We start from the raw sequence: 17,028 nt of genomic DNA on the forward strand, positions 1-17,028 counted from the left end.
AATGCACACATAAAATTTCTTCTGAAATTTTCGCTTTCTAGTTTTCTTTTTTATCCTTCAGATTTCAGACCACTGAAAGATTGAGAGCTTCACTGACTGATCACTGACGCAACATCATCAATTCATATGAACTCCTGGTTATGGGCCGAGCCGAATAGCAAAAATCGATAAGTAACTGTCCGGCAGGACGGACTGTGTCATCATGGTTGCTTTTAACATTATTTTAATATCTGTTAGGTGACACCATTATAGATTAATAAAGGAGTGTTGCAGGGTAACGTAAGAGCACAATGAACAACATCATAACTAGCCAAACGCATCACGTGGCCCACCCATGCCCCTGTGTCCCCCTCCCTCTCAACGCATGTGTGGCCGAAATAGCTCAGTTGGGAGAGCGTCAGACTGAAGATCTGAAGGTCCCTGGTTCGATCCCGGGTTTCGGCAGTTTTTTGTATATGTCCCACGACATCAATCATCCCAAAAGACTGTGGTATTACTTTCCTAGCTGAATAACTATACGATAAACTGAATTACTCTTGCAGTTGAGGAGGTCTGTAAGATGAAAGTCACTGACATCTGTTTACATAAACAAGAAAGTATTTGTATATTTAAAAAATACATCCTTTATTAGATAATACTAAAATAATATTCAAAATACACAAGTTTATCAGTGTGATATCATTTAAGTACAATGGTATTTAAAGGCTTTACAGTCAAAACATTGCAAAGTTCAAAATGTTGTGAAAAGGTAGGTATCTTACTGTGAATAGCAGCTCTTGGTGATTTGCTAATATACAGTACTTACTGGATCATTTACCTGGTTTTTAAAGCGCAGGTAGATTAAATACAGTTAAAACAGCAGTGTTTTTTTTGTTTTTAAAGATGGATGTAGTAACACCCAGAGGGTTTTACTTCCAAGCCTTTGATCCAAGCTTTTGCTTCAGGATAGGTGTGACAAGAAAAAACAAGTTCCTCTTTAGCGTATGTCACTAGCACTCCGTCACCTTGCTGCGGATGTAGCTGATATCCTTCTCAAGCTTCTCCTTGTCAAGGCGAGATTTGATGTCACATATCTGACTCAGTGATTCAATTGCATCATGCACAGACTGGAACCCTATTCAAACAGAGGCAGGGTGCATAAATCATCACTGAACATAAAGCATTTGAGGTGAAAATAATTCAGGTCATTGCTGCTGGATGAGGGAAGTGCTATGATGGGACTGGAAGGACTTTCCTCCTGTGTGCTCATAACATTAAGTCTTTAAAAACCATCCTAGTTCTAATTCTGAAAGTGTACTGCATTAAACCTGTCATAGTTGTGTTTTATTTTTGATTTAATGATATCCTTCATCTTGCTGTGTCTCCTGTCCCTGTGATCTCCCCCCCCCTATTCTATGCTTAATTGCTCCCAATCATTACTTATATTTTTAATACATAGTTAATTATGTAATAGTACATAGAGCTGATGCATTTTTATTACAGAATGTATTCTAGGAAGTAACAGACTGTGAGGTTGAAAGGCTCCCTTTGAGATATTAAGTATCTCCTCTTTCCAACTCCATAACTCAATGTCTTTCTTGCCACGAATATTTACAACTCTCATCAATTATGCATTTATTCTCTCATACTGTCTCCTTCTTTCTTTTCATCCCACACTTAAAATAGCACAGTGGATGAATGGCTCTGGAGCGCTGTTAGCAGTGGCTGAGTAGTGATTCATAGATCAGTTTACCCATGGTCTTATTTACCAAGGGAAGTTTGGGCACTTTTCTATATGTCTGCTCTTTAATAAGAGCTGTGGAGTGAGAGAGACTGTCAGGAAGGGAGGCAGATGTGAGATCTAGTGTCAGGCATCCTGGGAAATGAGATGAGGATGGATGTCAACAGCAGCATGACAGGGAGACGAGCTAGAGTATTTGGCAGGCTAGGTGACTGCCTATTCCTGTGGATTGGCTCGCAGCATACTAGCTTTGTTGTAACTACATATGTGCAGGATAAGATCCTTTATACTGCTGTTGTACAGCCAATTATTAGACCACATGATGAGCTGGAAAGCATCCGAGCTGAACTCCTGTTTAACATATCAACACCAAGTCAGTGACTACTGTAATTAAAGGAAACAATAAACATCTCATTTGTGGTAAAAATAAATGTTGGCTGACTGGTGGGGTTAATCGCTTATATTCATTTTACGATTACTTATTATAAGTATTTTTCTTTTTTCTTTTCTTTCTATTTTTCACACTCTTGCGAATTGCTCTCGCATGTCCATTATTTTCCTTGACGTGTATGGTGAAGAACATGCGGTACATGTGTGTTTGCTCTCTGATGACAGCAAGTTACCAGCAGTGATCACCCACCTTTGTGGTACTGCTGTTTGAGCAGCTGCAGCTCCTGATGAAGGTTGTTCTCCACTAAGGTTATTCTTCTGCTAAGTTTGTCTTCTGAGCGTTTCAGCTGATCATGCCGACTGCGGTCAGCCTGGTTCTGCTGGATGTCAAACTTCTCCACACGTGCCTCCAGGGCAAGCAGGCGGTCAGCCAATCTAGACTCCGCCCCTAACTAAGCACAGCATACACATGAAAATTCAGTTTTTAAACTTGGCAGAGGGTAGTTATATAATTTTCATACTATAGTCCACAACATCCAAAATTAATAAATAAATCGTAACAGAGGTGGGAAGTAATGAAGTAACAAAGTACAAGTACTTTGTTACTGTACTTAAGTAGAGTAAACAGTGTACTGTCACTGCAGAGGATGGAAATCAGCCAGGACAACTCATGAAACATCTGCTGACATCTGGTTGAATTCAGTTGTGTCCATCCACAAAGAGGAGCATGTCAGCTGATCATAGTCTACTGGAGCTCTCAATAGAAATGATTGTGAGTTGTGATTCTTTTCCCCACACTGAGCGCTACAACTGACTTCAGGGTTTCCCACAGGCTGAACCTCTTGCTTACTAATTTTCCTGTTTAGAGGCAAAGTCACCCTCTACAATCTAGGCAACAGAAAATAGAGCTATTTTTTATTTTCCCTTTTTTCTCTGCTCATGTTCTACTTACCTGATTCAAGCTGAGTATCTTTGTTTAGAAAAATTCAACTTACTTCAACTTTTACTGGAGTATTTTTCAGCACTGGTATCTGTACTTCTACTTAAGTACAGAATGTCTGTTTGCCAAACGTGTGCCACACCATTGCACCCCCAGCACCACCCTGAACCACTGATACGAGACAGGATGGATCCATGATTTATGGGGCAGAATTTGGTGTATACAACATGAATCATATATCCACCCTGTCTCGTATCAGTGGTTCAGGGTGGTGGTGGGGGTGCAATGGTGTGACACGTTTGGCCCTTTGAGAGACTCACTAGACCACACAACATTTTTTCAATCTCCTATTGTTCGCTTTTAGTGAGCTGTGCAAAGTATAGCCTCAATTTCCTGTTCACTGACAACCACCCCACGTTCAAAGTCAGCTGAATCACCTTCCCCATTCTGATGCAGGTCATCTGCTTGTCAATATGCCTAGAATTGAACATGTGTACTTAATGAAGTTTTCAGTGAGTGTACATGTCAAACATTTTTAAGCCATTATGTATATTGTACCATTTTGTCTTGTAATAGTGAAACCAGCTCCTGGTTGTCCTTGGCATGTGACTGGAGAGAGCTCTTGAGCTGTTGTTCTGTCCAGGTCCTCAGCTTTGCTGTTTGCTCCTTGCCCTCGTCAAGCTCTCCTGTCATCCTGCAAAGACACAAGGAATACAAAGTGAACCATAATAGGCTTTACTTCTTTACATTTAGGTAAAGACTTTTCATTATAAGCGTCTTAGGATCTAAAAGTTTACAGTCTTGCAACTTTCAAGGACATAGCAATTCTTTTCTGCTAGTTTAGCCCTACAGGAAATAAAGTTTGTGTCTATTTAGAAAACCAATGCTTTATTGGCACTTCCACATCTACTAAATAGCTTTCAAGTAAAATATTTATGGTGTGATTGAGAATGAAAGTACTAAATTAATAATTTGTAACCTGTAAGTTTACTATAAAAGGAACATGCTTTAGGTTTAGCTGTTAAAAAGTCAGTGTTCATAATTTCACCATAATTTCACAGTCTGGTAATCAGACGTGAGACTTCATCAGCAACAGTGCTTCTTGTTTTGCTTAACGTCACGTCAAGCTCACCACTGAGAAATACCAAAACAGCAGTGAGAAAAACAGTGGTGGGAAATTTTGTGCATGAATCTGCATGAACTGTTAAAAAGTGCTCGATGGTCACTGTGTGGCTCTGTAGCTCTGAATGCTGTATTTGTATTTGGACCATATAAATGTTTCTCTCTTTGTAATATATGGGGAGGTGATCATTGAAAGCTGCATGTGGTTCTCATTTGATAAACAGTATTGAAATGTTTCTGATGGAAGCTGCAACCAAACTGACTGAAATATTGTGTGGGCTGTGTAATACTATAGGACTCAAAAAGCAAGTACCTCGAGACCTTCTTTAGTCTTATCCCTCTTGTCTAAAGTGTCCTTGAGACAATCAGTGGGCACTCGCCTGTGTGTCACTGCTGCAAATCATTTTTTCTGTACAGGTGTGACAATGCTGCACTCCGTTATCATTCTAGCTGCCTAATGCGGTTCCCATTGACACTAGACAACATGACAGTTGAGTTTTCAGAATGCGCTTGTCTGCACATATTTGAAAGTCAGCTTCTAAATGCAAAGGGACAGTTTGCGATGCCCTTTAATTTGAAGTCTTTGTGACCTTGTCTGGCATATTTATTTCTTTTCAAAATATCTTTGTGGGGTGTATTGTTGTTTTTGCCAACAAAGAACAAATGTTTTTCTGTTATATCTGCAGACATGGTCTCTAGTGCCCAACTGTCCCTGCATCGCTACCTCCAGCAGACACTTGATCTCATCACTTAAAAAACAAAGGTCATCCTGACTGACTACCTTCTTGAGACTAATGAGGCCTTTAATGACTAAACTGCATCTAAGAAAATCTCCCAGCAAGTGTGGCTCAGTGTAGTCATACATGAGACAGTCAGAACAAAAAGAACCAATGACATCCAGGATGCAAAATCTAATGAACTCTCTTTGTAGAGAGTGTCTTTCTGACATCAGCTGTGCCTACTTTCAAAAAATGACCTGGCCACTTAAAAACAAAAAAACAAATTAGGTTGAGTAACGTGTAGACAACATCACTCGGTATGTTTCATCTTTTTCAGCTCTATCCATCAATGGTCAAGCACAGCCTAGGTGGGTGGATGGATATGTAATATATTAAATCTATAATCCAAATAAAATAAAGGAAGCCTCTTTTTTTTTGCTTGTTTTCAACATTATTATTGTGACGCATTTCAGAAACACAAAAATCGCCTATTTTTATCTGTTCTTTTGGCTCTAATATGATCAGTGGGCTGCTTTCCATTGCAGGTACAACATTATTAAATAGAACATATCTATCGTTGGCGTCTCTCTGTTCCTGAAATGTTTCTATATTGCTTCCAGCTGAGATTATTTCTCAGATGGAATAGGAAATGGACAACAAGCTTTCACCATTATTGTGCCTCCTGCATTAATATTTCAGGGTGAATGTGGCTTGGGAATGTGTAGCCCTGGAGCAGCTGTAAACATAGTTGGGAATGGCTGTAGGTAAGAATTGATGTTGGTGTTTTGAGGAACACTATTAAAAAGCAAATCAACTAAGAAAGTTGTCAACTTTTCACAGTAGCTGCCAGAAAATGCATGATCAGCAGCTAAATTCATGGAATGACCTGGTGCAGTGTTGGGTGTCTCCAGGAATCATTAGTACCACAACATTAGGTTTGTTGCATGATTAACAGTCTTACTTGTCTTCTAGTAGCTTAACTTGTCCAAGCAGATCAGACATCGAGTGTTTTAGGTCCTTAGAAGACTTTGTCAGTAAGGCCTCCAGTCTACTAAGCTCAACATGAATCTGGTGACAAGAAAACACACAAACATAATCTGTCATACCAAGCTGGAGCGTCTTTTATCGTCAGCTTTGTTTCTGACCTTTACCCCTTTGTGTTTTCTGCTTTGCTGAGCAGACTGTGCCATGCACCACTCCTGTGGCCACTCATGACTGAGAGTTACACCGGTGACCCACTTTGTATGCGTTTTCAATTATTTTTATGGTAGGCGCTTGACCACTGGCCCACAGCAAATGTGCTGTCATCACGGTGATTTACCACCCCGTGCCACCAACACAACTGAAGGCTGGCTGAATCAGCGAGAGTGTTGAAGGCACTTTTGGTTGCTTTAGGTCAAGTAAAAAGCATTATAATATGTGACATACTTATCGTAATCCAGGGTTTTCATATTTTCTATAATGCTGACCTTGTCAAAATAAAAGGTAGGGTGTAGGTGGGGGTGGGGTGAAAGCTTTTTTATGACGACCTTGACATCCCATTTGAATTTATTTCCCATCTCATTTCTTTCTTTCAAACTCTGGTTACGACTGAGCCTCTGAGTTTGTTTGATAAGGTCAGTCTCACTCAGCAGCAGTAAGCTCCAAATGTCATCCCATCACAGCTCAGCTAGCCATACTCTCTTGGATAAACAGCAAAATATACTCACTGGGACACTTTGTTAGGTACACCTGTTTAACTGCTTGTTAACGTAGTGGATTTTTAGTATGTGGACGTGGTCAAGATCACGAGCTGAAACTGAATATTTGAGATAAAAGGCTATTTAAGCGACTTTGAACGTGATATGATTGCTAGTGCCAGGTTGGCCTGGTCATTTAAGAAGCTGCTGATCTACTGGGATTTTCCTAAACAACCTTAGCATTTGTTAGGTTAGGTTAGGATGACCCGAAAAGGAGAAAATATCCAGTGAGTGGCAGTTCTTAGGGTGAAAATGCCTTGTTGATGCCAAGGGTCAGAGGAGAATGGCCTAAAAGCTTCAGGCTGCTGAGAAAGCAACCTGAAGTCAAATAACCACTTTCTACATCCAAGATATGAAGCAGATGGGCTACAGCAGCAGAAGACAACAAAATGTACCTCTCCAGTTAACTAAAAACACAAAATCTGAACCTACAATTTGAACGACCTCACCAAAACTGCACAACTGAAGATGTTGCCTTGCTGATGAATGTGCAGTTGCTGTAAAAGTTAGGGTCGTCATTTGGCTCAAACAGGATGAAAGGATGGATCTGTCCCGCCTTGTACCAGCAGTTCAGACTGCTGGTGATGATGGTGTGATGATGAGTGGGTATTTTCTTGTTTGCTTTGGGCATCTTAGTACCAGATGAATATTGTTTGGACACCACAGCCTATGCGAATATTGGCCTCCACAGTCAGGAGAGAACCTTTTGTATGTGGCAGAATAAGAGATTCAAAGCATGGATGTGCAGCTGACATATCTGTAGCAACTGTGAAATACTATCATATCAATATGGACCAAATTCTCCAAGGAGGTTTTCTTGGACCTTGCTTAATCTATGCCACAAAAAATTCAGGCACCTCTGAAGGCAAAAGGAGGTTCAACCCATTACTAGCAAGGTGTACCTAATGAAGTGTACAGGGAGGGTAAATACTGTTTATATTACCAGATTATGATTCCTTCCATGCGTCAAGCTTTCAAATAAACGCAACCTCTCTCTAAAAATGTAAAAAATAATAATAATAACAAAACAGTACATCATACTGGAGAATAATGCTTTTAATGCCATGAATGTCACAGAGACAAAAAGAACCTAAATATGGCAAATACGTGTTACAATATTAACTTATGATTTGTGAAAACTCTCATTGGGGCACTGGTGTAGTGGGGGTGCTGATTTGCACACAGTACAAAGTTTTGCTCAACTGTTCTCTTAACTCCTTTTCTGCTAAACTCTTGTCAGCATGCATACGTTTTTCCCCACCTTGTCCTCCAGCTCTTTGAGCTGTCCATTCACAGCTTCCCTGAGCTCTCGAACCTCCCTCTGCAGTCTGATCACCTGCTGCTCTCTGAAGCTCACGTCAGCGCTGAGCTTGGCAATGCTGGAATCACACCTGCGATATTGGTGGGGAAGAACAGAGAACTGGTGAGAGACCACTGAATGAGAAAAATGGGAGTTTGGGGAAGGTGTGAAGACAGAGTGACGAGCAAAAGACTAGAAAAAAATGAAGTTCTATACTAGAACCGCAAAATTAGAATGAAAAAATGTTACACTGCTGCTGTTATCAATTCGCAAGGCGAGATTATGACATAAATAAGAAGAAGAGGCTCTGGTAAACCTTAGCAGTGAGGATGGTTACTCTGAACACATTTCAGTGGTCACTTGCTTGCATCTGCTAATGACTCACTGTTACAAGACACCCCCCACCCCCCACCAAAAAAAACAAAACTATGAGAATAAATTTAGTGAGAAATTTCTTTATCAGCAAAAGCAATCAGGACGTTGCAAAAACACAACTTACGGCCTCTGACTTGGAAAATGTTGCTTTTAGCAAACTTTGAATTCAGTTGAAGTGATAAGTATCAACTGCAGCAACTCTTTCAATCAGCATGGCAGTAAAACTTCCTTCCTTTCATTGCTTGGTTCAAGATGTCAGCCTGTTAAGGCTTTCTCTTACGGCTTTATTGGGCCTGCCTGTGTGAGTGCATGTTTTTAAAATATTTGTGATAAACGATTAGTCTGAAATTTGAGTTTTTTCCCTGGAGACCAGTCCAGTGCTTCTCTTAATGGCTTCACTGATCAGTGCCAACCAACACAAAAAACACTGGCCCTTAGCTTACTTGATTAATTATGAACAACATGAAAGAGGCTATCACACTGACCAGTTGTTTTTCTTCTTCTCTCTTTATTGGACCCTGCATCAGGGGTTTGTTTGATAATAGGCTATCTCCAGCCCCATTTCCACCCCCTGAAATCTCACTGACAGGCCACTTTGTAAATGACATATCTTGGTCTTCTATCTCTTTACACATGAAATGCACTGATCAGTGGATGCCAGAAGTGTTAGAAATAATTAGGTCTAGGTAACTACACATCAAAAGGCCAATCACAATGTATGTGGGATGACAGACACTTTTCAGCGATCCGGTGCAGTAAGTGTGATGTGCACAGAATCACAGAATAACGAGCAAGTGCTAATCAGCATCTAAAGTGCATTTAAACCTGGGAACCTCACCCAGGTGGGAACAAAATAATTGCATCTGTGCATGTGCGTGTCTGTGTGTATGCCAGGACTGATTTGAGGTCGTGCAATGGCGAAGAGTTGCTAGACAGAATGAAGGCTAAACAATTTCACTTCATTAGTGAGTGAGAAAAACACGCAGGGTATCAGCGAGGGACGTTAGATCACTCCAGTGAATCTAAATAATGCCTTGTTGTTTCCTTCACTTGCTGTGCAGTTTTTACCTCAGCATTTGAAAACAATGTCTGACCCAGGACTCACACAGTGCCTACCTGGCTACTCTTCCTCTCAAGTCTCCGACGCCAGCTGTGTTTTTCTGGTCCATGTTTTGAACAGCGTGCGCCATTCCAGAGGTAACAGAGTCCCGCTGGGCCATCTCTTTCTCTAATTCCTTTACCCAGAACAAAGACAGCATGTTTCACATTTGTTAAAAAAAAAAATGTGACTGTTTTCCCAGCAAATTAAGTGAAAACCCAGATGAGGAAGTACATAATTTGTTTGGAAAGTACCAGCAGAAAGCTTCGGATTTGAACTAATTATGCAGCATTCCATGCCATCAAGATAAACATTAAATGCAAACGACTTCATATGCTTCGCTACAAAAGCTCACTTCAAACTGGCAGAATTTCATCAGTGCACTTGCATGACTGATCGCTGTATAGGCTGCATGTGTAAAATAACCTCAAATCAAATGCATTACCCTCTGGCATTATCATGAAAGCAAACAGTGTGACTGTCTGATGTGGCTTTCATTTGATTTTGCAAAGTATTCAGTCCTTTACTTAGTTGATTGCTTCTTGATTTGCAGGATTAATTAGTTTGTTGGCATTCATGTAATATTTCAAACAATGATAGCCTCTAATCATGCTAATGGCCCATTTGGTATACACTAATGAAGCTGAATGTTTCATTCCGGTGCCCTACTTCTGTAAGGCAGCTCTCAGAGAGTGGTTTGATGTTCTGCTCAGTGAAAGATGACTCCAAACACCCTCACACTTGTTCCGCGAGACAAAGATCCGTGTACTCTTTTGCAGTTCTTCTGCTTGACTGTCAGGGGAATAGCTGTTAGAATTTAAATGCATAACTTAAGAGTATTGAGTTAACCACATACTGTGCACATTATCACTTTATGCTTATACAGACAAAATGTGCATGAGCTGATGATGGCGAGAAGTCAAGTAGGCTTTATTTGAGCGCTGCACCATTCTATCAGGTGCAATCAAATCAGCTGGGAGTTTGTGGGCATGAGTCGGCGTGGGTGTGCTGCACATCAAACAATACAAGGAGAAGACAACAGCCAGAAAAGGAGACAATCAGCACATATGCTTGACTTCACCCACCTAATAAGACGTACAGCATATTCCACACAAAACAAGAAAAAGACTTACACAATACTTTAATACCTAAACATGCATGCAACAGCACTTTCCACAACTAACTTCCACCACCTTGCATACCTGTATGCCCATGCTGAGTTGTTTAACAATACGCGTAATGGTGAGTATGTGATTCTCCAACAGCTTGCGGGACACTGCCTCAATTTGGACAGAGCCATGGCTGGACTGCAGACCAGCTGTCACCTCCTCTTTGATTCTGAGAGCTTGCTCTAGCAGCACAGCTAGCGGCCTATCCTGACTCCTCAAACGACCTTCCAAGACATCTGGCCTTAATCAGGAAGTAAACAAAAAATAACAAGCTTATAATGTTTTAGAAGTTCTTTATTAGGGTTTTTATTATTTAGAAGATGCAAAAACATGTGTTGTAAATATTGTAAAGTCATGTTGAAGAAGAAAAAAGTCATTTTAAAGTGCAATTCTACAAAGAGTTCATCTACCAAGAGAGAGAATGAAGATGGATTGAAATGTTGTACACTGGTTTTCATGCCCTTGGGTTCTGTCTTCATGTCCCTGTGCATGCTGTGTTGGACCTGTCTGAGGCTGTTGAGGATTAAGCATTAATTTTATCAGTTTGATTCACAGCGGTGTTAGAAAGGTTCACAACCTTAATTCAATCCCATCAGCGAGCGGTCGACGCACATCTTGTTCACCTCTTAAGCGCAGATCGGAATTTAAACTGAATTAGTAACCCACACAAATTGAAAGTGAAAAGTAAATGACTGCAACATACTGAATGTATGCACTGAATACAGATATGCGAATGAGAAAGGTTACCTTGTGTGACTCTGTGTGTCAGACTGATGATGAGACATCCTTATTCTCTACAAAGAGACATGTATTAAATATATTAGTGTGATAGTTTCCACTCAAATATCCTCCTTATCAATTCTTTTTGTTAAAATAAGCATATTATATATTTTATCTTTCACTGGGAGCATCGCGAGACATTTTGATCATTTTGATAAAGACGTTAAACAAATGTTGCTAATTTTTTATTTGTCATATAAGAATACTCACAGGTCTGTGCTGTTCTTCAGCCAGCTTTAGAGATTATGTGTTTGTGTTGTCACTTGGTAACTGTGGTCTCCTTTCATGGGGGTGTGCCTGCCTGCCAGTGTGAACAGTCTTGCAAAAAAAATGCATTGTCTATGTGGCGAGGCAGTTTAACTCTGCAAAATATTTGATGACCAGAAAGCGTGAACATAGTTGTAATTCGTAGAAATGTTGCTGAGAAACTGGTCAGCCTTCTTAGCAGCAGTTCTCGTGACAACATACCTCAAAACACCAGCTTTTTAAAAAGCCGTTACTGAGATAACCTAATACCTTTTTCAATTTTTTGCTGTTATTTTTCATCACAACTTTGATAGTTTGTATTGCCTTCAAATATTGCATTTGACACTCCAGTTCCCTGAAGTTTGCCTTACTGTATTATGCTAATAGTTTAAAATACAGTTTAATCCAGGCTCTTTTGCGCTGGACCACGAAAGTGCATCATTAAAGCTCCTCTTAATTAGTCCTACAAGCCAGAAAATGCTTATCGTGGAGAGCTTTAAATAAAGCTTAGGGTGGGCAATGACTGTACAAATACAAATGCTCTGTAATTTAATTAAAATCCAGAGTCACTGAATCCCCGTATTGCACTGATAAAAGTAAGACAGACTCCCCCATGGACCGCTTGGATTTGCTTGTTCCTGTGGGAACAAGGGTGGCAGACATGTTTTTTTATTGAAAGCACTTCAAATTAAATAAAAAAGCAAGCTCAATCCTGTGTGGCTTCTTCGGTGAAGCACTAAACCTTAAATTTTTGAGGCTACCAACAACGAGGAACCGCTTGTACCAGATAGGTCAGGTTCTAGACTGAGACTGTGAAACACAACATGTGATTATTTGTACAAGGCATACTCAATGATAGCAAACAGACTAAATTTAAAGGCTTGACCTAACCCTAAGTATTTTGATTCAGGTGAACAGGCGGCTTGGATCTCTGCTTCGTTTAATCACAGGATACACTGTGTTTTAAGTGTGGTAGTGGCTCTGAATTACATGTAGTTATACTCATGAAATAAAATATTTCATGGTTTTTAAATGTCTATGTGTCTCTCCCCCTCACTGTCACACACACACACACAGTGGATTAGTCTCTTATCAACGGGATCAGGGTCATTAAGAGGAAAGGCCTTCTCAGAGCAGACTCATCAGTTTTCCACAGAAGCCCTATAGAAAAGCCTGGGAGCTGAAAGGGACAGTTTGGCTTACACCACGGTTTACTTAAAGAGACGTTGAGCGCATTTCACCGTCCTGCTAGCTGTAAATGAAAATGGTTCATTTTGGGAGATGACAGAAATATCAAGCAAAGAGAACTTGAATCTCTTAACCATCCCCAAATTCATCGCACAGCACTGAAGACTGATGATAATTTTCCTCATTAATTTCATTCTTACTGTCTCTGTGTGTTTGTTTCTAAGAGAGAGAGGACACACTGTTAAACAAGAGGACAGAGCACAGCCAGCGCTGAAACAAGGGCCGGGGGGTGGAAGACGTAATGAGTTATTATACATCAGCGCAGCAACTAAAGAGAGAGCTGAGAGAGGGGAGGCTGCTCAGTGATGCCTGCTCGCTGCTGCACGTGGGTGATAACATTCAGTGAAACATATCCAGACGTGGCTAAACAGCGCGAGACCATCCATGTGACAAAAGGGACAAGTCTCTGTCTGCACAGCTTTTCCAAGGTCAAAAAGTGGAGGGTAAAAAAAAAATGCACGTATGATAAAGTACTAAAGTACAAAGATATGAACTCACAATTGAATTATAAACATCTCCACGAGGCACTGTGGGGTACTGTTATGCAATCACCAGCATACAGATTACCCAGTCAAGTGACACGGTTGGCCAGAGGGCGGCGTGGTGCACCCTTCGTCCTTCATTTGAATACAATAATTAATGGGCAAGTTTGCCTAACCCCTGGTTAAACACCGTGGACGAGAGTCAAAGAAAAGCGGGCGAATAATTTTAAAATCTCTTCGCAATCGCGATGAAGTCACAGCACGTGCTCCAACTTTCACCGCTGAGGTGAGATATCTTAAATCTTAATGAATTCTTGGCTTCCTTCTAACTAGCCCACTGCACAGTGGGACATAAAAATTTACAGAGTAGTCTGCAGAGGCATTCTGCAAGGTTCGCAGGAAGATTGACACCCTCCTTCATCGTCGCACAGCGCGTTTCGTTCTTGGCGCTCTAAAAACTGATCATCAGTGGAAGTGCACCCGAGCTGCAGCTGCCCAACTGTGACATCCGTCCACTATACAGAGTGTGCTCAGGCTGGCTGGCTGCTGCACAGGCACAATGGAGCAAAAATCACCGAAACACGAGAGCACAGCCAAGGGGCAAGAGTCCTTGTCCTACCAGCGGAGAATGTGGAAGAATTTCCAGGAAAAAACCAAGCCGTGGCTGAGTCCGAAACTGGGATCAGAGCGTCGTGGTGCCGGGGGCGCGGAGGGCAGCAAGAAGGAATCGGGGCTGTGGATGTTTAAGAGAAAAAAGAAACAGCTGGACCGGGTATTTTCGTCGTCGCAGCCGAACCTATGCTGCTCTACCCCGGCACCTTTTGAGGGAGACAAGCCTCTCGGAAGCGATGCGGTTCCTGGGACCAGCAGCGGCGGACAGCCTCTGCTACAGCCTCTTGGCACGGCTTCTGGGGCCACGGGGAGCAAACCAGAGCTCACGGCGCGCGGAAGCCCAAAACTCCCGACGTCCCAGCTGATGGTGTACCAGCAGAAGAGCTCCTCTCTCGGCTCAGCGTGCTTCGAGAAGCTGGTGGTGAACCCGGCCGCTGTGACGGGAGAGGAGGAGCAGCTGCGTAAAAACGCAAGTGATTCTGTGAGTAAAGACTCGTGTAGTCCCAAACGCACATAGCAGCTTTTCTGTTGTCGTAGTGTTTTTTTTCCCCTCTTTTCTCCCAAAGACTGAAAATAGAAGACAGCAGGCAAGACTTTATTGATTTGCTAATTCGATAAACGAGACAAATTTCATGATTGTGCTGGTGCGATGTCCCACTGCCCCTATGCACTCATCTGTTTCCAGTCCATTGATTTCTTTACTGTCTCCACCATCGAGGACTGTATTGCCCAGATATATACATCCAGTTTCGTTGTAGATTTATGTGGTTATCATAAACAACCGCCCACCTTACAAGCTAATTTGTTTGGTATCATTTTACCATCACAGTTTCTCCATATACCTAGAGCAGATCAGCTGATTTCACTTTCCTGGTAGGGTTTTTAAACAGACAGCATGCTCTGATGCCATTGGCTTCGTTTAGCCTGCGCACAAACGTTTCTTCCAGAGGGACTGTCCCCTAGATTCACGACCATCTCAGTGTCCTTGCCTTTAGACAGAGGCTGCAACAGGCCCATGCATGCCCACAGGTTCATCATGTCTTTTTTGTTTTCATGAAAAGTGGCTGGTTGTCAAACGTTCATCTCAAAAGCCACTGGCACTGCTGGAGATTGATGGCAGGTATATTCCCACACCACACATCATGCTGAGTCAGGGTGCCCCAAGAGAAACCATATAAAGGGATATGCCAGCCAGTATGAAGGCTAGTGGTAAAGATTGCATTTACAAAAATCATTCAGCCCAAAACATCAGAGAGAAAACTTCAAGTTTTTAAGTTTCAATTTCAGTCGAATAAATGGAAAACATTGTTCGATAAGAATAATACTTGAAGCAAGGAATATATAATGTGGATCGGTACCTTGTCATCTGATGGAAGGCCAGTTCACAACCTATGCCATTTTCAAGTTATGTTGTCATAATATTAAATCTCATGAGAACAACACTAAAGATACACCATGCATAAAATCATATAGACGCATTTTCTTTCACTTGCTCCAAAGCGTTTCATCTCATCATTTTTGAAGTGCTCCAGACTTTCTGAGCACCATCCAGATTGCTGTCTGAAAGTGATTAAGCACATTAGCACACTTTTCCCTACAGAGGTTGGCAAAAGCTCTGTTATCCATTAAATCTGTATAGGAAAAGTGCACCATGCTCAGCTATAGAGGTAAATGAAAGAATACAGTGACTTCATTGAAATTGATCTTACAGCTTCGTCAATAAGCCTTTCAGTTATATAATGTGGAGAAATGTCATTTTGCCAAATAAAGTTGCCACGTTCAAGCATTAGTTACTTCCTATCGCTGTGATCTTTATCCAAGTTTCTTTTAGTCACTTGTTGGACCTTTCCTTTGCCCGAGAAGAAAGCAGTGGCATAATCATCTTCCGAGGTTATAGTGCAGCGTTATTGTTCTGTCTTATTAGTTTTACTGTATACCTCTATACCAAATAGAACACACAGAGCATGATCTGGATCTAATAGTGGAAGTAGGAAAGAAGTGCAACATGAGATGATGGGCAATGAAAGGAAATAAAGGTAATGAAGACAGATCTAATGGGGTTACAGGTAATGAGACATGACTAGGGGATGAGTTGAGACCACATGAGATAAGATGATATGAAGTGGGAAAAGAGCAGATTAAGATGAGATGGGAACAATTGAAGAGACAGGAGATGAGGACAGATGAAGTAGGATTAGGTTTGCTTCTTTACTACCTGAGGGAAAAATTGTTAAAAACAAAAAACACACTGGCAGATAATCTAGCTAAGAATTACTTCGCTTCATCATGCATTTACATGTGCATTTTTGTGCATACACCCTGATTGCAAAGGTTGATGATGCATTTGTGTTTCCTCAGCCAACAGAAAATGTGACATTAAAAAAATGCACTTTTACTGTTAGAATAAGTATTCTAGCTAGCATTTCATAAATGAAATAGGAGAATGTGTAACATGAAAATTCATTTTGTAATTTAATTTGGAAAGTGAGAGATGTAAGGGATTGCTGCCAAGCTTTGTAAGTAATTTCATTGTTGACTCAAGTGCATTTGACTTTGCTGTTTTCAGTGCAGTTGAGAGGTTTGTGGAAGTCTTTCTATATGTGTGCGCAGTGGCTGCAGTCAAACATGACTGATATTTGCGATATTAAGTTTCAGTGCCCTTTACATCATATTCATTTATTTTTTTTAAACATATCTATGAGTTGTGATTTTACTTTTTCCTCTTTCATTCCATCTACACTCACTGGGTTGGCACTGGGTTGGACCCTCTTTTGCTTTCACAATCGACTTAATTCTTTTTGGCATAGATTCAACATGGTGCTCCAAACATTCCTCAGAGATTCTGGTCCATATTAACATGACATGACAGTTGGTGTGGATTTGTTGGCTGCACATCCATGATGTGAAACTCCTGTTTCGTCACATCACAGAGGTGCTGTATTGGATTGAGATCTGGAGGCCATGGAGACCAGCTGAACACAGTAAACCCATTGTTATCTACATTAAAGCAGCTTGAGATTATTTGAGCTCTGTGACATGGTGTGTTATATGTTGGAAGCAACCACGAAAAGATGGGTACATTGTTGT

The 17,028-nt window shown here is 41.1% G+C and overlaps 2 protein-coding genes and 1 non-coding gene across 11 annotated transcripts in view; 2 read left to right on the forward strand and 1 right to left on the reverse strand.

Moving 5' to 3' along the window:
- Window positions 1–47: 47 nt before the first annotated feature.
- fam81b (family with sequence similarity 81 member B) lies at window positions 48–12,949 on the reverse strand. Of its 4 annotated transcripts, XM_025911987.1 has the most exons (10): window positions 11,564–11,694; window positions 11,321–11,367; window positions 11,151–11,222; window positions 10,607–10,814; window positions 9,422–9,540; window positions 7,892–8,021; window positions 5,853–5,959; window positions 3,609–3,744; window positions 2,361–2,562; window positions 48–1,114 (listed from the first exon to the last, which is right to left on the reverse strand). In XM_025911987.1, the coding sequence occupies exons 2-10, from the start codon at window positions 11,356–11,358 to the stop codon at window positions 990–992; spliced, it is 1,137 nt and encodes a 378-aa protein (XP_025767772.1). In that variant the 5' UTR covers window positions 11,359–11,367; window positions 11,564–11,694; the 3' UTR covers window positions 48–989. The 4 variants fall into 4 exon arrangements, with proteins under 4 accessions (XP_025767772.1, XP_019221568.1, XP_025767771.1 ...); XM_019366023.2 differs by lacking the exon at window positions 11,151–11,222; XM_025911986.1 differs by lacking the exon at window positions 11,564–11,694 and having other exon boundaries at window positions 11,321–11,460.
- trnaf-gaa (transfer RNA phenylalanine (anticodon GAA)) lies at window positions 372–444 on the forward strand. Its single transcript has one exon. It is a non-coding gene; the product is annotated as a tRNA-Phe (tRNA).
- A 589-nt stretch (window positions 12,950–13,538) lies between the features above and the next one.
- The window catches only part of mctp1a (multiple C2 domains, transmembrane 1a), a 129,630-nt gene continuing 126,140 nt past the window's right edge, over window positions 13,539–17,028 (forward strand). For 5 of the 6 annotated variants that reach the window (XM_019366017.2, XM_019366019.2, XM_019366020.2 and 2 more), the window contains exon 1: window positions 13,853–14,422. In XM_019366017.2, coding sequence (XP_019221562.1) covers window positions 13,889–14,422 — 534 coding nt within the window. In that variant the 5' untranslated portion in view covers window positions 13,853–13,888. Of the gene's footprint in view, window positions 13,616–13,852; window positions 14,423–17,028 lie in introns of those variants that run through there. The other variant, XM_025911985.1, reaches the window with a different exon arrangement.

Source organism: Oreochromis niloticus, linkage group LG12 (genome assembly GCF_001858045.2).
Source record: "Oreochromis niloticus isolate F11D_XX linkage group LG12, O_niloticus_UMD_NMBU, whole genome shotgun sequence".
Classification (NCBI taxonomy): domain Eukaryota; kingdom Metazoa; phylum Chordata; class Actinopteri; order Cichliformes; family Cichlidae; genus Oreochromis; species Oreochromis niloticus.